This window comes from Lissotriton vulgaris, chromosome 6, assembly GCF_964263255.1.
Source record: "Lissotriton vulgaris chromosome 6, aLisVul1.2, whole genome shotgun sequence".
Classification (NCBI taxonomy): Eukaryota; Metazoa; Chordata; class Amphibia; order Caudata; family Salamandridae; genus Lissotriton; species Lissotriton vulgaris.
In genome coordinates this window covers 1,261,883,270-1,261,908,306 of record NC_141694.1, presented here as the reverse complement: position 1 = coordinate 1,261,908,306, position 25,037 = coordinate 1,261,883,270, and the positions used below count along the sequence as shown (strand labels likewise).

At 42.7% G+C, this 25,037-nt stretch overlaps 1 protein-coding gene across 2 annotated transcripts in view; it reads right to left on the bottom strand.

Annotated features, from left to right (window-relative positions):
• The window catches only part of CDK19 (cyclin dependent kinase 19), a 1,344,771-nt gene extending 1,343,177 nt beyond the window's left edge, over positions 1-1,594 (bottom strand). The window contains exon 1 of one of the 2 annotated variants that reach the window (XM_086927380.1): positions 1,312-1,594. In XM_086927380.1, coding sequence (XP_086783506.1) covers positions 1,312-1,439 — 128 coding nt within the window. In that variant the 5' untranslated portion in view covers positions 1,440-1,594. The remainder of the gene's footprint in view (positions 1-1,311) is intronic. The other variant, XM_086927381.1, reaches the window with a different exon arrangement.
• Between the last annotated feature and the right edge of the window lie 23,443 nt (positions 1,595-25,037).

The following is a 25,037-nucleotide window of genomic DNA, read 5'->3' as shown; positions in this document are numbered from 1 at the left end:
CTTAAATTCTCAGATAAAAGAAATATTGAAAGAATAACGTGAAAGACTCAATATCCCCATGATGTTGTTTTTGATATAAGACCAGTGCTTTAAATGGGCCGGTACTGTCCGGTACTGAGTACCCGCACTTTTTTATTTTGAGAGGGAGAGTACAGGCACTTCTCAAGAGAAACTTAATACTTTTAATCGAAGAGTACCGGCACTTTCCGGAAACAAGTAGGCATCTGGTACAGAGTACCTGCACTTTCTATTTTTCCACTTCAAGCACTGTATAAGGCTGAGTCTGCACCATTATTTCACGGCTGAAAATTGACAGGGAGTAATCGCTCTTCTCGCTCTAACATCTATAATGGAAATAAACGTATAATTCACACTTTGGGGGAGCTGGGGGACATATGCAATCCTTTATCGAGTACGTCGATATGGCTGCGAACTCTCCAACTCTCAGAAACAGCAGCTACTGAAAGGGGCGGAGAAAAGGAGGGCATTTGGCATATTATGCTGCGCTCGCGAGGAGGAGGGAGGGATTCCCCATGTAGGCGCGGCCTCCCTCATCTCAATGTAAACAGAGCAGCTCAGCTCCAGCCTTCGGCAACAACCTACAAACGAGGGCCTGAGCGAAAGCCAGTACACTTTTAACCCCAGAAGCTTTGAGGCAAGATATTCCGCGAGAGCAGTAAAACGCATTCCCCGCCAACAAGCGCTCCTTGGGAAGAAGGGGCAAGTTACATACGAACTCTCACCTGGGAAAAGCGGCCTGGGTGGGCATGCTGCAAAGATTGGCAACGACAGTGGCGAGTAAACGCTAGTAATGGATATTTCTGTTAGGAAGGTGCTTTGCACAACATTATCGGCGCTGGAGTTAAGAGAAATCGTGTACATGTATTTATTTAGCTGATGCGCTGTCTTTATTGAATAAACTTGAAAAACATCCAAGTTTCAAGAAATAAAGAATTTAGCAGCGGTCATAAGCAAGCCAGTTTCGAACGTTTTTGTATGGCCATCTTTTTTGTAAAGGAATGTTTTATAAAGTTCATCGAGAGTAGAACTTTCATATAATTTCTAAATGATTCCAGCGAACGTAATGTAAATATACAGACAAAAAAGCAGATGTACGGCAGTATAATATTTGAGACAATGGTGCGAACAGTTTTCTGGTGCACATTTATCTAAAGTATTGCAAAAATAAACGAAAACGGACTGACAAAGTGCAGAAGAATCCCTTTAATAGATGCTTTCCCTCCTCACGCATCCGTCATCGAAGAACAGGTGCGTGCCCTCCACCTCCTCCCTTGCTGCCCCTTCTCTTACCCATCTTTGCGCTTGGCTTTGAACACGTGCCCGTATGTTCCTCGCCCCACTTTGCAGCCTTCATATTCAAACTGATCCTCCACCCGCTCCCGCTCCGCCGCCAGCTTCGACTTAAAATCGTGGTCCATGCCTTCCGCGTCTATTTTTTATTATGCAATTAGTCCATCGGAACAGGTTGGTATCTGCAAGGGGAGTGTCTGTCCCCACTGACAGGGTCAGCGCGAGGATGGAAGTTGCTATCAGCAGTGCGGGGACCTCTCAGCCCCCATCATTTCCTTGTTTTGGTTTTCCTTTCGGTCCACTTGCCAGCTGCCTCGGTAAATCACAGCCTTCCGCAAGGGCATCTGGGTCTTGGAGTCCCGAGCTCGGCTGATCTCCAGGAGCCGCCGCTGGGCGTTCTATGTCCTGAACTACAAGACTCGGCGTGCAGCGGGACCGCCGAGGAGTTTCTTGAAGTGCGGAGTACTGTTGTGATGCTGAGGCTAACGCCTCCTTTCCGTTCTGGACCAATGTATTTTTGAAAATGGGTCGCAGGCGTGATTTGTGGATGCGGGGAGCTTTCAGGACAGATAGCAACTAATGTAATAAGTATTTGCAATGCAACCAGTCTCGCATTTGTGAAAGTTAGAGCTTTTGGCGTTGTAAATTACAATGTTTTTTACTTGTTTTTTTGTAGTCTGTGGAGTGGATGTATTTTTATTTGTAGTGGAATTAAGTGGTTTAATGTGGAATTGATTGGGTGGAAAGGGTGTAATTGTGTGGTATGTAGTGTAATTATGTAGCATGGTAAATAGATGGGGTAAGAGTTGTATAGAATAGATAGAAAGGAAGATTGAGAGGGACAGGTAGTTTGTGCATGCAGCGGTGACAGAGTAGCAGAAACAGTGTGTGAGAAAGAGAGAAAGAAAGGGAGAGCAGGATATAGACGCACAAAGAGGCTGCACTTGTGTACACAGAAGACACCTAAAGTGGAGGAGAGTGTGCGTTTGAGGTTCGCAGATTTGGAAAAGATTTTTTAAAGAAACTGCTGAAATTACTGAAGTGAACCAATATGGGAAATGCTGGATCAGTGTGTGAGAGAGCGAGAGAGTGGTGGGAGAGAGAGTACGAAAGAGAGAGGGAATAGTGTGAGGGGCACCTACAGGGGGAGGTGAGAAGTGGACCTGTACCCATTATGAGGATGTACAGGAAGGTAGCATATGTGAGAAGGCAGTTTAGAGAGGAGACGGGAAGAGTGAGGGGGCAGTAGAATTGTGAGATGAGAAAGGGTAGTGTATAATTATTTCGGGCCATAATTAGGTAGCTGAATACCGGTCGTAACGGCCGAAATTCGGTAAATTTGCCGTTACCGACCGGTATTCAGGCCATCGAGATGTAGGATGTCAAAAAGTAAGGATTCGGTAAATATGAATCGGTAAATACCGATTCATTACCGAATTCATATTTACCGAATCGCCAATTACCGAATTCTAATTTACCAAATCGGTAAATATGAAATGGTAAAACGAGAAAAGATATGTAGGTAAAATCTCAAATACCGAATTTCATGAAATTCGGTATTTAAGAGTCAGTAAATAACACCAACTGGAAGCAGGTGGTAATCCTCCACATGGTATATGCAATCCCAAAATGCAACAGTGTGATCACTATGGCGGCTTTCTACGTCATTGCAAGGCGGCTACGGCTACAGGCAGCAGGAGAGCGGATCTGGAGACGGGAGGAGCAAGTTTACAGACAGCGGATCACACTCTTCCAACTTACTGAGGCAGAGATCCATGAGAGGTACAGGCTACACCCCCACACCATCCTGGACTTGATAAGGGACCTGCACCCACTCCTGCAGCACCCAACACCAAGGGCGCACACCATACCACCACATGTGCAGGTGCTCTGTAGCCTACATCTCCTTGCATCTGGCAGATACCAGGGGGTAATAGCTGCGGTAGGCAGGGTGTCCCAGAGTTGCCTGTCCCAGTTCTTTAGAAAGTTCCTGGATGCCATGATGCAGAGAATGCACCACTACATCAGCTTCCCAAACACACAAGCGGAACAGCAGAAATCCAAGACAGACTTTTACCAAATGGCACAGTTCCCGCACGTCATAGGCTGTATTGATGGGACACACATTCCAATCTGCCCTTCTGTAGCCACAGAATACATCTACAGGAACAGAAAGTCCACCCACTCAATAAATGTGCAGGTGATCTGCGACGCTGGCAAAATAATTACTGACATTGTAGGACCACCCACGACTCGTACATATTCAATAACAGTGGGATCTGCGCACGCCTGGTTGCTGGAGAATTTGGGGAAGGATACCTGCTAGGTAAATCACTGTGACACACCCTGATAGATACTGCAGCTGAATGTTTTTTAGTATGTAACTATTAGCACTCTCTTTCCCACCTAGTCGATAGCACTTATGCTGTGCGGTTCTTTGTCCTCACTCCCTACCTGAACCCATCAACCTGGAGTGAGAGACGTTACAACGTGGCACACAGATCAACATGCAACGTTGTGGAGCTCACCTTTGGACTATTGAAAAGCAGGTTCCGCTGCCTCCACAAAAGCGGAGGTGCACGTCAGTACACACCCATCATCTGCTGTAAAATCATTGCAACCTGTGCTGTGCTGTGCTGCACAACCTTGCCACAAAGAGAGAAACAGAAGTTGAAATAACTTATCATGAGGACATTGATGATGGCCTTAAACAGCCAGAGCCCTACGCAGCACGAGCAGCGCCAGCAACAGATGGGAGACTAAGACGGGCAGAGATCACATGCAACTATTTTTAAGTAAGTAAGATGACACAGCCAGGCTTTGCATGTGCATGAGGTAGTTTAATAACTGGGCACTACGTCAATCAGCAAATGGCACACCATGCCAGTCAAAATGGTGACAACCTTACTTGGTAATCACGGGTTACTTCACCCAAATAATGTTCATGAAGGTGTGGGCAGCATTAATGTTTGCGCCCACGCACTACAGTGCTGGATGCCTGAAGCTGGCTTTCTACACTGGCTGTTGCTCCAGGGCCCGCAGAATGGCGCCTGCTGCTCCTCCGGGTTTCTGGTACAGGTGTGCTATTGCTGCTCCTGCTGGTGGTCCCTTCGCTCTCCCCCACACCTAGAGCACCAGCGTTGGCTGACTGGGTGGTCAGCAGCAGTTCCATTGCGGATGTCACCTTCCCCACCCCCCTGGAGACATCAGTGCAGCAGTGCATAAGCCCCTCCTGTATTGCCACAGAGCTCCTGCATAGCAGGGAAGTGGCCGTTGCCAGACGGTTCACCGCCTTGGTGTGCTGCTGCATTTACTGCCTCTCCCTGCGCCTTCTTGCCCTGTCCTCATCAAGTTTGTCGCAGAGTGCCATCATGGACTGGGACATGTCCACCATTCCCTCTGCCATTTCCCTCATGCTCTCCGCCATGGAGCTGATGCCCCGATCTATATTGCCCATGATTTGATTTAAGTGCCGCATCTGTCTTTGCACTGATTGTATGGCCTTCTCCGGCAGGCGCTGAACTTTAACCATGGTGGCCTCCAGCCTGCCGAAGACCCATCACCCTGCCGAGTTGTGCTGCTCTCCCGGACCCTACGGCGTCTTGCACCTGTGTGCACACCCTCGGAGGTGGACTGCAGCCCAGCATTGGTTGCCTCCAGTGGAGCAGTTGTGGTGTCACCCTCCCTTTCGTCGTCGGAGGACTTCTCCATAACATGGAGCGTGGGTACAACATGCCTCCTGGGCCTTACCACTACTGATGAATTTGAGGCTGGTGAGGCTGACTGTGCCTGTGAGTCCTGCTGTGGTGATTCATTCTGCAGTGGCGATGCTAGCTGTGCTGTTGTGGCTGGCTCTTGTGGTGTAGCTGCCTGTGGTGTTGGTGCAGGTGGTGGTTCAGTCTGTGGCCTGCACTCGTGCTGGCATCCTCAGTCCTTTCCTTACGTGGTGCCCTTCCCTCCTTCTCCTGTGCTGTCCTGCGCGATGACTCTCCTGTGGACAGATATGGACATTAGCTCAGTGGTGCTGCAACCCCTATTTCAGTATTAAATTACAATCCTATCACACTATCTCAATGTCCTCAACTGCTTCTGAATGATGTGTGTGGCATGCCTTGTTGTTTTGTGTGATGACTGTCACGATGGGTGTTTCAATGACTACCTCTCCCATGATGCATTGCTGGTGTATCCCAAAACCTGTACTGGAGTGTGAGTCGCACAGCCACATTGGGGAAGGGGGGAGGATTGCTGGGCATGCTCCTTACCTTGTTTTGTTGCAGCTCTGGTGTAGTGTAGTTCCTATTTTCCCAATAGGCCCTGCGCATTGGAATAACATAAACAGTAGTATGGACGTAGAAGTGTGGATCTTCCAGGTCTCCACTGACTATGCTAAACTTAATTGGGTTTGTTACCAACTAGCTCAGAGGTCACTGGAAACTTTCTTGACTGAATAGGAAGTGATCAGCTTCCTTGGTACAGACAAGAAGGGATACAGTTTTCCAACAACCGCATAAACATGACAACTTTGCTCCTTAGAATAAAAGTCAATCTCTAGAGTCGTGTGAAACAATAGACAGTTATTTTACTCAGTCAGTTTTGTGCAGATTACTTTCACCAATATGCAGAGAATAGAGAGACGGGCGTTTTCAATAAAAAGGTATTATTTATTGAACAGTCTTTCTTCTCATACAAGAGAAATGAATTGCCACAATTGCAAGACTAGTTATTATAAAAAGTGCGTACAGTAAAATGAGGATTGCGAAATAATACTGTAAAAGCATTGATATGGTTTATTAGCCATACAATGGTTTAAAATGAATAAAATATATACATTCATATATACATTAGGCTAACGTACTCAACTGGTGCTTCTAACTACGCCTACCCCAGTGTACCTGACCTAAGCCTAATACTTGGGAGGGAGTAAGTAAGTAGCAGTTTTAGTTAAGTTGGTTTTGCCAAGGTTTGCTTCAAGAATTCTCTCTAAGGGTTTAGTCAACACCATACCTCTGGAATAGAATGTTGGAGGTCTTGTATCTCCTTCCAGGACTCGATATCCCAGTCACTCGCAAGAGTAGGCTGGAAACGCCGGAGCTGGATTTTCTCGGCAGGAGAAAAGACAGCGTCTCTCTCAGCGCATCGAGGAGGAGGAGGACGGTTTGTTAAGGTATTTGATCTTAGCTAGGCCAAGACAGGTTGTTTGTTGAATTGTTTCATTTAAAAATATTATTTGTTCTGGGATCATGCAGGCTCGAAATAATGCTTCTATGCCTTGTACCTGCCAATCTTTTGTACCCCAGATTGTTTTTGTTTCACTGTTATTTTTCCAATAATCAAAACCAAATGTCATCATTTTTTCATAAAATGCTTCTGAATATATCAATTTAGTATTGGTCAGTATAGTTTTCAACCCTGTTTTATCTAACAGTTTATAATAAAACGTCTCTCTCAGCGCGTCCGTGGGCAGCTTGTATCTGCTGGTCTTTGCAGGGGACAGCTGTTCTGCTCCTATGTTCACCACACCATCGCTATCATCGATGTCATTGAGGCAGCGTTTGCTTAAGGCAAAGTTGGTAATATTTATACCTGAAAGGTGCCTTGTTTGACGTAAGTTTTTGGACATAAGACGTCAATAAAGATGTCACTAGGAAGTGATCGTCTCTCAGTGCTCATTAGAGTTCTATTACTAATCAAAACATAGCAAGTGGGGCTTTCCCAGGTTGCTAAGTTTTTATCTTGTTGAAGAACTCGGAGCGTAATCTAGGAATCTTAGATAGTGGCTTCTGCTGTGTCATTTGCTCTAATGAGCTGCAGAGGAAGCTGCAGAGGAAGAGATTCTGAAATGTGGCTCTGATCGTGTTAGGCCAGAGACGAGTTTCTGAAATATCACTCTTGATCGTTTATGCCATTATAGGGGTATAAGGGATTATAGCCGTATAGGGGCATAAGGTCACAGTATTGATCGGGGTCCTAGATTAGAAAGCGACACCCACTCCACGAATTTATGTCCATCAATTTACTAAAAACAATAGCAAAAAGATGCATGTGTAACATTACCCACCCCAAAATACATATTTGCATTTGAAATGGCGTATTTGCAATACATGGAATTATTTGTACTGTACGTCTTTAAGCATAGAAATCATTCAAAATTATAGCATATGCAATCAGTGAACGATTTTGCGAAAATATTACATATGAAATATCTCTTAATACAGAAAAGAAAGGCGAGATAATTTCATCACATATAAATGCAATTGCTGTAACATGTGCTAGAGGCTGATGTAAAGTTATTATGTCTCTAGAATTACCTAAAAATAGAAGCTTCTGTTCTTTATGAATAGGTCTACTTTAAGCAAATAATTTTTGTGCCAGAAAAAGGTAAATATTTTTAAAAAGTGTTCAATAAAAAAAAAAAAATTCTTGTTGAACGGGGGAATAGAGTTCCAACGCTTTTCAGCAGTTTTTGTTGATCAAAACTGAAGGCCGAATTCAGAGTTCATGGGAACGCTGTGTGTCGGAATGCTTTTCTAAAGTTATTGTTTCTGTTCAGGGGAGAAGATCATATCAGACAGGTTCTCAAAAAATTGGCCTACAAAATCAGGTGACAGTTCGACCAAGTTCGATAGTGCTGTAACTTGGCAGGTGTGAGAATGATTGCTATCATCAAAGTCTGGATCAGCAATGCTCACAGAAGGTGGTACCTGGGTGATGTTGCTTTTATTTCTCGCTCCACTGTTACCACCTAGTCGTAGCACAGGAGTCTCAACGAATGCCGTCATCAGGATTGGTAGCCGCTGGGGACAACACAATGCGTGAGACGTTATCGGACTTAGCAAAGTATCGATATCCATTGATACTGCTGATGGAAGTGCAAGACAGATGTCCAACACGCATTCATCTCCGCATAGCATACATCGAAGCGCAGGTAAGATGCAGGTCTGCCATATCGGTCTGAATGAAAGAAACCAGGTCATGTTCAGATCTCTCAGCCTGGCCCAATCCAAGGACTCTAGTTATTCTGTCCCGGTAGCGGATTGCTAGGATCGTTTCTTCCATCCTTGTAGGAGTCATGTCTGATTTTGGCTTGCCATATCGGAGCAGGATGGTCAAAAATAAAATGCCTGCTACAAGTCCCAAAAGTAGGGGTATGCCGCCAAAGACTGAATGAACAAAATTAGAAATAATTCCCAGAATTGCTTTGAATGGTGTTAGCAGTCCCGTAAAAATCGTCTTAAATATGCCTGGGATGCCTATGGCGCTAGACATGTTAAGGATTTGGCTAAGCATTTCTGTGAAATGCACGGGGCAATTTGTTGATAAAAGGTCATGAATCTCTGATGTTGTCCTTGCAACTAGGAGATCATACGTCTCTTTTGATGACGTGATGGGCACTGTTGTCTGCAAAAGCACAGACTTCATTCTGCTTAAAGTATCAATTCGTATAGAAGAGAAATTCAAACGAGGCCATATGGGAGTCTCAGTGTCTCCAGGGCCGTTTGGAAACAATGCTTGCATACAGCATTTGACCATGGAAGTTACGCTTACGAGATAGGCTTTCCCTGGCAAAAGGCACCAACAGCTGTGATCCGTTATTAGAATGTAACTCCCATTCGAGAGCTGCATAAAGAAAGGCTCTATCTGCGTTGCAGGTGTGACATGTTGGTGGCATGAAAGGTTGTTAGAATTTCCTTCACAGGCTCCGTGTAAGTTAATACCCTGGCACAAAAGTATACCGCTTAGTGAATGTTTGCAGTTTTCACCACTAAGAAATACATTTTTGTTGCTGTCACTATAGCATGTGTGTGTGTATGGTAATTTCTTTGCTGACTTAACATATCCTTTACCCAATCATTCATACTGGCCAGTCGGTATGTATTCAAGGCAATTTTTAAATCGGAAAGTTGTTATCGGAATTGTGATAATCCCGTGTATTATCCATTCAATGACAGGACTTTCTGACATTGTCAAAGGTAATCTCTCAAGTTTTTCGATGCTCAGGATTGTATAGTCTGCTCCTTTCTGTGCCAAGCTGATTTGTTTATCAGTAAGGTTAAAGATGGAAAACAATGACGTTGTGTTGATTAAACGCCAAGGCACATAGCCTGAACGAAGATTTTGCAGCGTCCAGCCTAACTGTACAATAGAACGCAATTGTGACTGGCCATGCTGTAACATTAGCAAGTCTTTGTCTATTATATCTATGGCAGAAGATACAATACTGTCCAGTGAATATATTCTGGAGGACAGAGTCATTAACCCATTGTCCACAACAGAAAGTGATTTTTCCAAATTAATACGATCAATTTCTCGTATTTTTTCAGCTGTTTCAATTTGTGTGACTTTCCAAGCCTCGTTGTATGCCGCATAGATGCTAGCCGCTATGAAGCGTTTTTGGCACTGTTTGCGTGGTCCCATAATAAAATCGTGCAAATCAGCACCATCTTTAAGTAAAGATAAGTGTTGCTTAATTTCAGCCAGTGTGGATGATTCTAGCCATTCAAGGCACAGCTTCCCTACACTGTATGTTGTTACTATCCCTGGATGATGTCTCTGGGAGTATCTAGGGTCTGGTCTGGTCATTGCTAACCCCTGTGTTTTATTCAGGAATCTATCTTGACAGTTGTTTGTGTCAGTAGGCCAGATTAACCACTTTTTCCAATCAGGATGTGTTCTGTTTAAATGTAAAATTTTAGATACGTCTATTTCAATATCTGTTGTTGCATTATCAGGTATTGGCTTCGGAATAGACGGTTTGTTAAGGTATTTGATCTTAGCTAGGCCAAGACAGGTTGTTTGTTGAATTGTTTCATTTAAAAATATTATTTGTTCTGGGATCATGCAGGCTCGAAATAATGCTTCTATGCCTTGTACCTGCCAATCTTTTGTACCCCAGATTGTTTTTGTTTCACTGTTATTTTTCCAATAATCAAAACCAAATGTCATCATTTTTTCATAAAATGCTTCTGAATATATCAATTTAGTATTGGTCAGTATAGTTTTCAACCCTGTTTTATCTAACAGTTTATAATAAAACGTTTCTGCATCACTGGTGTTAAACCCTGAGAAGTACTGACATTTCTCATAGAATGTTTTAGAACTGCTTTTAGGTGGAGTAGCACAATGTTCCCATTGGTTATACTTAAAGACATTTCTAGGTTGTGCAGATTTATGCAAGTAATGATCACCATAGTGTGTGTAGCAGAACATCTGTTCATAACTAGACGAACCTTGTAAATAATCATGATCTGTAAATCTTGCTGACATTACTAAATCAGACATCATATTATTGATACTTTCAAAGTGCCAATCATCAGAGAATGTACTAGGTTTTACAAAGTCACTTAAGGAAACCTTGAATTGATGAGGTTATTTCAGGATTTCGACCGGACCATATATTTCATAGTCAGTTTTGTCCCATACTACCCCGCCGGGTATTGGAATGGCTGTGACATTTACTGTTGACAGTTCTCTTTTCTTCACGTGGGATGATCTGTGTGGTTTGAGGACTAAGTTGATGTTCTGACTTGCTGTGTCCATTATACTATATTTTCCCTCAATGAATTTTCCCAAACAAAGTACCATGATGAGCCAAAGCAGGAGGGAAAATACACCTAGTCCAAACCAGAACTCTAACCATGGAGAAATAAGGTAAATTTCCTTGAGTTGACGAAAGAGTTCTGTTGCTTTTTCTTTAAAAGTCTTTGTTTCTGGCATCACTTCGGGGTTGCTTAGATCTTCAGAAAAGTTATCGAAGTTGATGAAGTAGCCAGAGGCAGTTCTGTCAATTGTTGGGATTGTTTTCTCAATTTGTCTCTCGGTAGCACATTCTGATGCCACATCATTGTAGACTGGTGTTTCTTGATGAACTGTTTCAATCTGTGTTCCAAGTGGCACGAGTTCCATGGCATTATTACATATGTGATTAGTCGTTCAGTTTGAACCTCTTGGATTGTTGCATGTTTGGGTATTCTGTTGTTTCTCGGGAGTCCACTGGGCCTACTGTTGATTATAGGCCACATGCTTGTGGTTTTACCAGGTCGATTGGTACAACTCTGTTCTCTTTTTTACCAGCAAGGGGCGGTAGTACTATTGATCTTGTTCCGTTGATAGCTAAGACAGGTACTGCTTTTCTGTAAGAAGGCCCAAATTCCTTCTTCACCGCTATTTTTTCTCTGACTAGATCCCCAATCTTTGGAATCCAGACAGGCCTTGCTGGGGCTGGTGGTGCCTCGTCAGTGGTAGCTGGCTGTTGCTTTAACTTTATGTTGCTTAAGGATTTTCTTGTTTCATTCAAGTCCTGTAAAACAGCCAAACGGTCTTTGATGTCAAAGTCAGTTTTCTTATCTTTTACCACTGATACCTGACTATCTAAGTCCTGAATGTGCATTCTATTTCCGAACAATAGTTCATATGGGCTGAAACCTTTTAGAGAATTTCTTGGCAAATTGTTAAGACTTAACTGGACACTTATTAAATGTTTGACCCACCCATCACCCGAACCTAATACCTTCGCTGTTATAGATTGCTTTATGTCCCATTTTTCTTTCTACCACACCGTTCCCTTCGGGGTGTGAAGGACAAGAATACCGCAAGCCAACGCCCTTGCTGGCCATGGCCTCCTTATAGGCTCGAGAGCTGAAAGCAGGACCCTGGTCAGAATGGAACATGGCAATTGCGTATGTGCCGATAAAGACTCGCAGATCTTTTATAACCGTTCTGGCGTCAGCCGAGCGCTGGGGCCACATTTTTTAAGTGAGTTTAGCCTTAATGATATACAATGGGACGCGTTTCTCTTGTTTGATTGCGCGAATATATCGCCTTATGCTTTCTATTAGGGTTCCTGACACTACACTGGCCGGTTCTCCACTGCGATCCCTGTCACAATTTGGACAGATCTTTACATATATTTGATGTTGCACGCTCATTCCTGGCCACCAGTATACTGATTGTAATTCAGTCAGAGATTCCTTGATCTTTTTGTGCCTAGGACCCAATCCCATGTGTGTGTCTGCTATTAAAAATATTCTCCTGTTCATGTTTGGAATTACCCTATCCCCCACTCCAGGGATTCGAGCAAAATGAACGGAGTTTGCATCAATTACGTATGCATAATTGAGTGGATAGTTCACGGGTAGTGCTGCACAGTCGCCTTTTAAGGACGTTTTGCCTGCCAGCATGGTTTCCCCGTCTATGTATTTTTCTGAACGCTTTTTTTGTGGCTACGGAAGCCGGTTTAGTTGCTTCCGCTATGGCTGTGTTAGCCAATGAATTCCCTGCAACGTGAACGCCATCACGTTGATGACTCAGAGTGTGTATCACGTGAGTCTTTTGTAGTTCTTTGTGTAAAAGAGCTACCTGTTTCCAAAGCATTTTATGCTTTATTGTGGCACCTGTGTCATCTTTGTAATCATTTTCAATCCAGCTCTGTAACTTGTTATTGTAAGAGTTGACGCAAAAATGCGAATCGCACACGATTAGTGTCGGGAATTCACGTTCTGCATTTTCAAGCGCCATCTTTAAAGATCTGATTTCAGCTCTCTGAGCCGAACAGTTTCTTACTGATTCAGTTTTTGTTATTTTCGGTCCGAATTTACCGCACAGCCAACGACCTTTAACAATCGCACAGGCTGCATCGTTGGATTTGCTCTCTACGTTGAAATGCTGTACAAATCTATCTGTATAGATTATACAGGTTTACTGTGGGAGAGGCAGAAGTTCGATTGGCAGAGGATATTCTTCTTCATAAGTCAATTCATTCAGTTTTTCGAATTGCGGGGCGAAATAGTATTTCACATCTTCCGTTCCAAGAGAATCTATACACTGTATCCATTTCGGATCCAGTGACACTGTGGGCAGGTTTACTTGGCTGAATAGCGCCTCGAAGGCGGATTCCGCTGTGAGGATATTAATCCTTTTGCCTAGTGCTAGTTCTCGTTCATTCGCTAATGCAGTTTCTACTGCTTTCACAGTATTTTCTGTTGGACTGAATGTTTTTTCTGCTTGTGTGTACAAGTGAGATTTAATTGAAATTGGTACCTTTTCTCCCTCATTAGAGGTCAGGTACGTGAATCCGCATCTTCCTGGGATGACTCGGATTACAAGATTGCGTGTGTTGTCACGTGTATCTAGTTTTGTTTTTGCTAACATGTCTGTTTGCAGTGATCTCAAAATGTCTGTGTGTTTTTGAGTCCAGTTGATTGGTTTAAAATCAGGTTTAATTAATTCGTAGAGAGGTTTAACCCTCTCCGCATAATTTAGAATGTAAGTTCTTCCGAAATTCAGGAAGCCTAGAATTGATTGTAAGTTCTTCAGCGTTTTAGGTGCTTGGAGTACAGCGCACTTCTCTAAGAAGTTGTCCGCTAGGCTTTTCCTTTCACTTGATAATTCGTATCCTAAAAATAATACTGTCAGATGGGCAATTCGAGACTTTTTAAAGTTGAATTTGTAACCCTCTGCTGCGAACCCATGTATAATGGTGTTCACTCTTTTCAAGTGAGTCTCCAAGTCGTCGTCTGTGAGATAGATATCATCTACGTAAGATAATGCCTCATCATCATATATTTGTAGTAACTCTGTTACTCTAGCTGAGAATAGTCCTGGGCTGTTCTTGAATCCCTGTGGGAGCCAACAGAAATTTTTCTGTGACCCCATTACTGAGAAAGCGGTCAAGTATCTGCTTTCTGGTGCAATATTTTGACAAAAGAAACCATTAGATATGTCTAATGTTGTTTTATATTTTTTCCTAACTATGTTATTCATTGGTGCAGCACTATGCGAATTTTGTACTGCAAATGTTTTGCAACATGCGTTAAGGTGTCTGTAGTCCAAAACTAGACGATATGAATTGTCTTGTTTGGAGTCAGGAAACAAAGGATTGTTCATTTGAGAGGTGCATGTTTCAATCACCCCCTGGTATTCAAGTTGATCTAAAATCTCCCTGACTTGTTTTTTAGCTTCTTGCTTAATGGGATACTGCCTTTGTGCAGTCGGTTGATTTTTTAACTGGATTTTGTGAGGAGGAGAGTCCTCATCCCATCCTACATGATTTTTATATAATGCTGGTGCCTGGGCTACTGCCCATTTCCTTGCATATGTATATTTTTTGTGAATCGGAATGTGATTCGAGAAGGCAGGCATAATCATTTCTTCGCCACGAGGGCACTCCCTGACAAACTCTGGGGGCCAATCTTTTTCAGCTAACAGAATATCATAGCCTTTTGAGAGTTTATCCCAAAATAGACCCCTTATTTTCCTAGTCTTATCACCCTCTATACGCAATGTTATTTCGTATATCTTATGGGGCTCGCTAACTCTGGTGTCGGCAGTTTCTACTTGAATGTATTCATTCGTGTCCACTGTCTCCAGATGACTCATCAGGATCTTGCGAGCTATACTGATTTCTGCTGCACTGTCTAACGTTGTCTGTGCCCACTCCCCGTTTTTCAACTGTGTTCTCAGTATTCTCGGCATTTTCGATTACTCTAATACTGGCTACCTTCTTTTTTGGAAATTGTAACTTTTTACTTTGAGCAGGTTCCTTGTCTTTGGACTTGGTGTGCTCTCCTGGGTCTGACCGTCCTCTTCTTTCCGATTTCTGCGAAAAAGATCGAGAGGGACGTGTATCAATACTTTGATATCTATCAGGCTTTTTCAAATTATCCCTATTTCTAAGGTTATATCTTTTCTCAGAGGGCTCCCTCTGGGGAGACTGGTGTTCTTGAGTCGGAGTTCTTTCCCTCCGTCGAGGAGACCTTCCTCTGGACTGGAAAACTTTTTCTTTGGGAGTGGATTGTTTATTTCCATCCCAGCTCTTTTTAGGAGTATTTGAATTATTTTTAATAAATAATTTTACTAACTCTCTATATGCCTTTGTTAATTCTCTTATTTTAACTAAGAGTTATTCACTTGACATTTTATCAATGTCTGGATGTGGTGTGTAGCTGGCTAGAACCGGCCCCGTTGCTCCTGGTCTACCTAGTGGACCGAGCCTGGTAATTTGATCATTATGTTTTAGGGCGCCTTTAAACCAGAGCAGATGCTCTTGGAATTTTAATGGGATTTCAATCTCGTCGAAAGGAGCGTACTCTTCCGGTGGATCCCCTACTTTGTAGTAGTGGAACTCGTGTGTTGCGGCGTTTGCCGCTGGAAATTTTATCCAAGAATATAATACCTCTGTCTGCCGATATTCGTGTGCCTCTATCACGAAGACGACTGTGCCACCTTGTGTGGTCAGTCTATTTTCTATAAGTTTTGACGTTATAGATTTTCTTAAATGTGCCGGGATGATTATTGCACCCGGTTCAGTAGTCCCTGTATTATCGGGACCCTGCTGAGTCGCATTTACTGCGGCATCAGTTCCGTTGTTTTCTACTGACATTTTTTCAAATGCAGGTTTTGCAGAGCAGGTCTCCAAGGAGACAAAGATTAGGTGCACAATATTTTGGAACACTGTATCCTTCAACGTTGAATAAACCAGAGGTTTACATAGGAATCTCTTCCTACTAAGTTCGGGCGGATTTTAACCTTTCACCCACTCCAGATGTCTTTTGGAGTATTTACGGGAGAAAAGGGTCTGTGTGAAAAATGCACGACTGAGTTACTCTAACGTCTTGCGTTAGTTTTATCGCCTTACCAAACGTTGGGCACCATGTAGTGTAGTTCCTATTTTCCCAATAGGCCCTGCGCATTGGAATAACATAAACAGTAGTATGGACGTAGAAGTGCGGATCTTCCAGGTCTCCACTGACTATGCTAAACTTAATTGGGTTTGTTACCAACTAGCTCAGAGGTCACTGGAAACTTTCTTGACTGAATAGGAAGTGATCAGCTTCCTTGGTACAGACAAGAAGGGATTCAGTTTTCCAACAACTGCATAAACATGACAACTTTGCTCCTTAGAATAAAAGTCAATCTCTAGAGTCGTGTGAAACAATAGACAGTTATTTTACTCAGTCAGTTTTGTGCAGATTACTTTCACCAATATGCAGAGAATAGAGAGACGGGCGTTTTCAATAAAAAGGTATTATTTATTGAACAGTCTTTCTTCTCATACAAGAGAAATGAATTGCCACAATTGCAAGACTAGTTATTATAAAAAGTGCGTACAGTAAAATGAGGATTGCGAAATAATACTGTAAAAGCATTGATATGGTTTCTTAGCCATACAATGGTTTAAAATGAATAAAATATATACATTCATATATACATTAGGCTAACGTACTCAACTGGTGCTTCTAACTACGCCTACCCCAGTGTACCTGACCTAAGCCTAATACTTCGGAGGGAGTAAGTAAGTAGCAGTTTTAGTTAAGTTGGTTTTGCCAAGGTTTGCTTCAAGAATTCTCTCTAAGGGTTTAGTCAACACCATACCTCTGGAATAGAATGTTGGAGGTCTTGTATCTCCTTCCAGGACTCGATATCCCAGTCACTCGCAAGAGTAGGCTGGAAACGCCGGAGCTGGATTTTCTCGGCAGGAGAAAAGACAGCGTCTCTCTCAGCGCGTCGAGGAGCAGGAGGGGCAGCGTCCGTGGGCAGCTTGTATCTGCTGGGCTTTGCAGGGGACAGCTGTTCTGCTCCTATGTTCACCACATCATCGCTATCATCGATGTCATTGAGGCAGCGTTTGCTTAAGGCAACGTTGGTAATATTTATACCTGAAAGGTGCCTTGTTTGACGTACGTTTTTGGACATAAGACGTCAATAAAGATGTCACTAGGAAGTGATCGTCTCTCAGTGCTCATTAGAGTTCTATTACTAATCAAAACATAGCAAGCGGGGCTTTCCGAGGTTGCTGAGTTTTTATCTTGTTAAAGAACTTGGAGTGTAATCTAGGAATCTTAGATAGTGGCTTCTGCTGTGTCATTTGCTCTAATGAGCTGCAGAGGAAGCTGCAGAGGAAGAGATTCTGAAATGTGGCTCTGATCGTGTTAGGCCAGAGACGAGTTTCTGAAATATCACTCTTGATCGTTTATGCCATTATAGGGGTATAAGGGGATTATAGCCATATAGGGGCATAAGGTCACAGTATTGATCGGGGTCCTAGATTAGAACGCGACACTGGCTGAGCTGTCTGCATCCCCAATCCCAAACACACTCTTGGGCTCCAGGGTCGACTCCACCAGCTGCTCCAGGTCAGTGAGGGCAGGTGCCCTGCTCCTTCCTCCCCCTGTGACACTGGCCTCTTTCTTCTGTGCAGCCAGCTTCTTTTTGGTAATGATCCTGAGATCATACCAGCGTTTTTTTAAGTCATCTATCTCTCGTGGGCTCACCCCTATGGCGTTCACCTTCGCCTGGATTTCCAGCCAGGTCTTCCGTTTCACAGCCTCTGCTACCTGCAGGGACTGTTTCCCAAAAAGCTGGGTGTGATGTTTGACCACCTCCTCCACGAGCACCTGAAGCTCAGTTGTGCCGAACTTCAACTTTCTTTTTCTGTCTGCTCCTTCCCTCTGTGATTCCTGGGATGCCATCCTGCAGTTCTGCTCAGCTCAGTACAGCCAGTGGCTCAGTTGCTCACAGCTCTCCAGAAGGTTGTGATTGTCTGCACCTGCATGGGTGTGGCCACTTCCTGGTTGTGGGGTGGGGTGGATGCACAGGATTGGTTGGTTCCTCAGTTGCTTGGTTGTGGGGTGGGGTGGATGCACATGATTGGTTGAATCCTCAATTGCTTGTATTTTGAAATTGTAATTGTAAATACAGAATCAGTAAAATTTACCAAATTTTTCCGATTCGGTAAATGTTACCGACTTTTTTCCTACATCTCATTTACCGATTACGGAATACCAAATCGGTAAAATTCGGTATTTAGGAGTCGGTAAAAAAGATTTACCTACATATGGCCCTTGGTGTGGAATGGAATTCTGTGGTTTTGAATTGTGTAGCATGGATATGTGTGGTGTTGTGTGAGATTATGTTCAGTGGTAATAAGTGGCATCGTGTGATGTTGTTGAGTGTTGCTATGTGGCAAAGAGTGGATTTATGTGGAGTGTATTTACATGGCATGGAGTACAGTGTAATTATGTTGCTTAATATTAATTTAATACCTATGCCAGGTGCATTGCAGTTATGGCTGTTATGTATTGCCTACGTAGGGACATTCCTCATTGACAGCGCCTTTTTAGATGAAGCTTAGGCAGCACATGCGCTGCTCTGCGATGGATGCTGTATCTGAAATAGGGGCTTCAAGCCCCTTCCATCTTTTCATAAAATGCTTCTGAATATATCAATTTAGTATTGGTCAGTATAGTTTTCAACCCTGTTTTATCTAACAGTTTATAATAAAACGTTTCTGCATCACTGGTGTTAAACCCTGAGAAGTACTGACATTTCTCATAGAATGTTTTAGAACTGCTTTTAGGTGGAGTAGCACAATGTTCCCATTGGTTATACTTAAAGACATTTCTAGGTTGTGCAGATTTATGCAAGTAATGATCACCATAGTGTGTGTAGCAGAACATCTGTTCATAACTAGACGAACCTTGTAAATAATCATGATCTGTAAATCTTGCTGACATTACTAAATCAGACATCATATTATTGATACTTTCAAAGTGCCAATCATCAGAGAATGTACTAGGTTTTACAAAGTCACTTAAGGAAACCTTGAATTGATGAGGTTATTTCAGGATTTCGACCGGACCATATATTTCATAGTCAGTTTTGTCCCATACTACCCCGCCGGGTATTGGAATGGCTGTGACATTTACTGTTGACAGTTCTCTTTTCTTCACGTGGGATGATCTGTGTGGTTTGAGGACTAAGTTGATGTTCTGACTTGCTGTGTCCATTATACTATATTTTCCCTCAATGAATTTTCCCAAACAAAGTACCATGATGAGCCAAAGCAGGAGGGAAAATACACCTAGTCCAAACCAGAACTCTAACCATGGAGAAATAAGGTAAATTTCCTTGAGTTGACGAAAGAGTTCTGTTGCTTTTTCTTTAAAAGTCTTTGTTTCTGGCATCACTTCGGGGTTGCTTAGATCTTCAGAAAAGTTATCGAAGTTGATGAAGTAGCCAGAGGCAGTTCTGTCAATTGTTGGGATTGTTTTCTCAATTTGTCTCTCGGTAGCACATTCTGATGCCACATCATTGTAGACTGGTGTTTCTTGATGAACTGTTTCAATCTGTGTTCCAAGTGGCACGAGTTCCATGGCATTATTACATATGTGATTAGTCGTTCAGTTTGAACCTCTTGGATTGTTGCATGTTTGGGTATTCTGTTGTTTCTCGGGAGTCCACTGGGCCTACTGTTGATTATAGGCCACATGCTTGTGGTTTTACCAGGTCGATTGGTACAACTCTGTTCTCTTTTTTACCAGCAAGGGGCGGTAGTACTATTGATCTTGTTCCGTTGATAGCTAAGACAGGTACTGCTTTTCTGTAAGAAGGCCCAAATTCCTTCTTCACCGCTATTTTTTCTCTGACTAGATCCCCAATCTTTGGAATCCAGACAGGCCTTGCTGGGGCTGGTGGTGCCTCGTCAGTGGTAGCTGGCTGTTGCTTTAACTTTATGTTGCTTAAGGATTTTCTTGTTTCATTCAAGTCCTGTAAAACAGCCAAACGGTCTTTGATGTCAAAGTCAGTTTTCTTATCTTTTACCACTGATACCTGACTATCTAAGTCCTGAATGTGCATTCTATTTCCGAACAATAGTTCATATGGGCTGAAACCTTTTAGAGAATTTCTTGGCAAATTGTTAAGACTTAACTGGACACTTATTAAATGTTTGACCCACCCATCACCCGAACCTAATACCTTCGCTGTTATAGATTGCTTTATGTCCCATTTTTCTTTCTACCACACCGTTCCCTTCGGGGTGTGAAGGACAAGAATACCGCAAGCCAACGCCCTTGCTGGCCATGGCCTCCTTATAGGCTCGAGAGCTGAAAGCAGGACCCTGGTCAGAATGGAACATGGCAATTGCGTATGTGCCGATAAAGACTCGCAGATCTTTTATAACCGTTCTGGCGTCAGCCGAGCGCTGGGGCCACATTTTTTAAGTGAGTTTAGCCTTAATGATATACAATGGGACGCGTTTCTCTTGTTTGATTGCGCGAATATATCGCCTTATGCTTTCTATTAGGGTTCCTGACACTACACTGGCCGGTTCTCCACTGCGATCCCTGTCACAATTTGGACAGATCTTTACATATATTTGATGTTGCACGCTCATTCCTGGCCACCAGTATACTGATTGTAATTCAGTCAGAGATTCCTTGATCTTTTTGTGCCTAGGACCCAATCCCATGTGTGTGTCTGCTATTAAAAATATTCTCCTGTTCATGTTTGGAATTACCCTATCCCCCACTCCAGGGATTCGAGCAAAATGAACGGAGTTTGCATCAATTACGTATGCATAATTGAGTGGATAGTTCACGGGTAGTGCTGCACAGTCGCCTTTTAAGGACGTTTTGCCTGCCAGCATGGTTTCCCCGTCTATGTATTTTTCTGAACGCTTTTTTTGTGGCTACGGAAGCCGGTTTAGTTGCTTCCGCTATGGCTGTGTTAGCCAATGAATTCCCTGCAACGTGAACGCCATCACGTTGATGACTCAGAGTGTGTATCACGTGAGTCTTTTGTAGTTCTTTGTGTAAAAGAGCTACCTGTTTCCAAAGCATTTTATGCTTTATTGTGGCACCTGTGTCATCTTTGTAATCATTTTCAATCCAGCTCTGTAACTTGTTATTGTAAGAGTTGACGCAAAAATGCGAATCGCACACGATTAGTGTCGGGAATTCACGTTCTGCATTTTCAAGCGCCATCTTTAAAGATCTGATTTCAGCTCTCTGAGCCGAACAGTTTCTTACTGATTCAGTTTTTGTTATTTTCGGTCCGAATTTACCGCACAGCCAACGACCTTTAACAATCGCACAGGCTGCATCGTAGGATTTGCTCTCTACGTTGAAATGCTGTACAAATCTATCTGTATAGATTATACAGGTTTACTGTGGGAGAGGCAGAAGTTCGATTGGCAGAGGATATTCTTCTTCATAAGTCAATTCATTCAGTTTTTCGAATTGCGGGGCGAAATAGTATTTCACATCTTCCGTTCCAAGAGAATCTATACACTGTATCCATTTCGGATCCAGTGACACTGTGGGCAGGTTTACTTGGCTGAATAGCGCCTCGAAGGCGGATTCCGCTGTGAGGATATTAATCCTTTTGCCTAGTGCTAGTTCTCGTTCATTCGCTAATGCAGTTTCTACTGCTTTCACAGTATTTTCTGTTGGACTGAATGTTTTTTCTGCTTGTGTGTACAAGTGAGATTTAATTGAAATTGGTACCTTTTCTCCCTCATTAGAGGTCAGGTACGTGAATCCGCATCTTCCTGGGATGACTCGGATTACAAGATTGCGTGTGTTGTCACGTGTATCTAATTTTGTTTTTGCTAACATGTCTGTTTGCAGTGATCTCAAAATGTCTGTGTGTTTTTGAGTCCAGTTGATTGGTTTAAAATCAGGTTTAATTAATTCGTAGAGAGGTTTAACCCTCTCCGCATAATTTAGAATGTAAGTTCTTCCGAAATTCAGGAAGCCTAGAATTGATTGTAAGTTCTTCAGCGTTTTAGGTGCTTGGAGTACAGCGCACTTCTCTAAGAAGTTGTCCGCTAGGCTTTTCCTTTCACTTGATAATTCGTATCCTAAAAATAATACTGTCAGATGGGCAATTCAAGACTTTTTAAAGTTGAATTTGTAACCCTCTGCTGCGAACCCATGTATAATGGTGTTCACTCTTTTCAAGTGAGTCTCCAAGTCGTCGTCTGTGAGATAGATATCATCTACGTAAGATAATGCCTCATCATCATATATTTGTAGTAACTCTGTTACTCTAGCTGAGAATAGTCCTGGGCTGTTCTTGAATCCCTGTGGGAGCCAACAGAAATTTTTCTGTGACCCCATTACTGAGAAAGCGGTCAAGTATCTGCTTTCTGGTGCAATATTTTGACAAAAGAAACCATTAGATATGTCTAATGTTGTTTTATATTTTTTCCTAACTATGTTATTCATTGGTGCAGCACTATGCGAATTTTGTACTGCAAATGTTTTGCAACATGCGTTAAGGTGTCTGTAGTCCAAAACTAGACGATATGAATTGTCTTGTTTGGAGTCAGGAAACAAAGGATTGTTCATTTGAGAGGTGCATGTTTCAATCACCCCCTGGTATTCAAGTTGATCTAAAATCTCCCTGACTTGTTTTTTAGCTTCTTGCTTAATGGGATACTGCCTTTGTGCAGTCGGTTGATTTTTTAACTGGATTTTGTGAGGAGGAGAGTCCTCATCCCATCCTACATGATTTTTATATAATGCTGGTGCCTGGGCTACTGCCCATTTCCTTGCATATGTATATTTTTTGTGAATCGGAATGTGATTCGAGAAGGCAGGCATAATCATTTCTTCGCCACGAGGGCACTCCCTGACAAACTCTGGGGGCCAATCTTTTTCAGCTAACAGAATATCATAGCCTTTTGAGAGTTTATCCCAAAATAGACCCCTTATTTTCCTAGTCTTATCACCCTCTATACGCAATGTTATTTCGTATATCTTATGGGGCTCGCTAACTCTGGTGTCGGCAGTTTCTACTTGAATGTATTCATTCGTGTCCACTGTCTCCAGATGACTCATCAGGATCTTGCGAGCTATACTGATTTCTGCTGCACTGTCTAACGTTGTCTGTGCCCACTCCCCGTTTTTCAACTGTGTTCTCAGTATTCTCGGCATTTTCGATTACTCTAATACTGGCTACCTTCTTTTTTGGAAATTGTAACTTTTTACTTTGAGCAGGTTCCTTGTCTTTGGACTTGGTGTGCTCTCCTGGGTCTGATCGTCCTCTTCTTTCCGATTTCTGCGAAAAAGATCGAGAGGGACGTGTATCAATACTTTGATATCTATCAGGCTTTTTCAAATTATCCCTATTTCTAAGGTTATATCTTTTCTCAGAGGGCTCCCTCTGGGGAGACTGGTGTTCTTGAGTCGGAGTTCTTTCCCTCCGTCGAGGAGACCTTCCTCTGGACTGGAAAACTTTTTCTTTGGGAGTGGATTGTTTATTTCCATCCCAGCTCTTTTTAGGAGTATTTGAATTATTTTTAATAAATAATTTTACTAACTCTCTATATGCCTTTGTTAATTCTCTTATTTTAACTAAGAGTTATTCACTTGACATTTTATCAATGTCTGGATGTGGTGTGTAGCTGGCTAGAACCGGCCCCGTTGCTCCTGGTCTACCTAGTGGACCGAGCCTGGTAATTTGATCATTATGTTTTAGGGCGCCTTTAAACCAGAGCAGATGCTCTTGGAATTTTAATGGGATTTCAATCTCGTCGAAAGGAGCGTACTCTTCCGGTGGATCCCCTACTTTGTAGTAGTGGAACTCGTGTGTTGCGGCGTTTGCCGCTGGAAATTTTATCCAAGAATATAATACCTCTGTCTGCCGATATTCGTGTGCCTCTATCACGAAGACGACTGTGCCACCTTGTGTGGTCAGTCTATTTTCTATAAGTTTTGACGTTATAGATTTTCTTAAATGTGCCGGGATGATTATTGCACCCGGTTCAGTAGTCCCTGTATTATCGGGACCCTGCTGAGTCGCATTTACTGCGGCATCAGTTCCGTTGTTTTCTACTGACATTTTTTCAAATGCAGGTTTTGCAGAGCAGGTCTCCAAGGAGACAAAGATTAGGTGCACAATATTTTGGAACACTGTATCCTTCAACGTTGAATAAACCAGAGGTTTACATAGGAATCTCTTCCTACTAAGTTCGGGCGGATTTTAACCTTTCACCCACTCCAGATGTCTTTTGGAGTATTTACGGGAGAAAAGGGTCTGTGTGAAAAATGCACGACTGAGTTACTCTAACGTCTTGCGTTAGTTTTATCGCCTTACCAAACGTTGGGCACCATGTAGTGTAGTTCCTATTTTCCCAATAGGCCCTGCGCATTGGAATAACATAAACAGTAGTATGGACGTAGAAGTGCGGATCTTCCAGGTCTCCACTGACTATGCTAAACTTAATTGGGTTTGTTACCAACTAGCTCAGAGGTCACTGGAAACTTTCTTGACTGAATAGGAAGTGATCAGCTTCCTTGGTACAGACAAGAAGGGATTCAGTTTTCCAACAACTGCATAAACATGACAACTTTGCTCCTTAGAATAAAAGTCAATCTCTAGAGTCGTGTGAAACAATAGACAGTTATTTTACTCAGTCAGTTTTGTGCAGATTACTTTCACCAATATGCAGAGAATAGAGAGACGGGCGTTTTCAATAAAAAGGTATTATTTATTGAACAGTCTTTCTTCTCATACAAGAGAAATGAATTGCCACAATTGCAAGACTAGTTATTATAAAAAGTGCGTACAGTAAAATGAGGATTGCGAAATAATACTGTAAAAGCATTGATATGGTTTCTTAGCCATACAATGGTTTAAAATGAATAAAATATATACATTCATATATACATTAGGCTAACGTACTCAACTGGTGCTTCTAACTACGCCTACCCCAGTGTACCTGACCTAAGCCTAATACTTCGGAGGGAGTAAGTAAGTAGCAGTTTTAGTTAAGTTGGTTTTGCCAAGGTTTGCTTCAAGAATTCTCTCTAAGGGTTTAGTCAACACCATACCTCTGGAATAGAATGTTGGAGGTCTTGTATCTCCTTCCAGGACTCGATATCCCAGTCACTCGCAAGAGTAGGCTGGAAACGCCGGAGCTGGATTTTCTCGGCAGGAGAAAA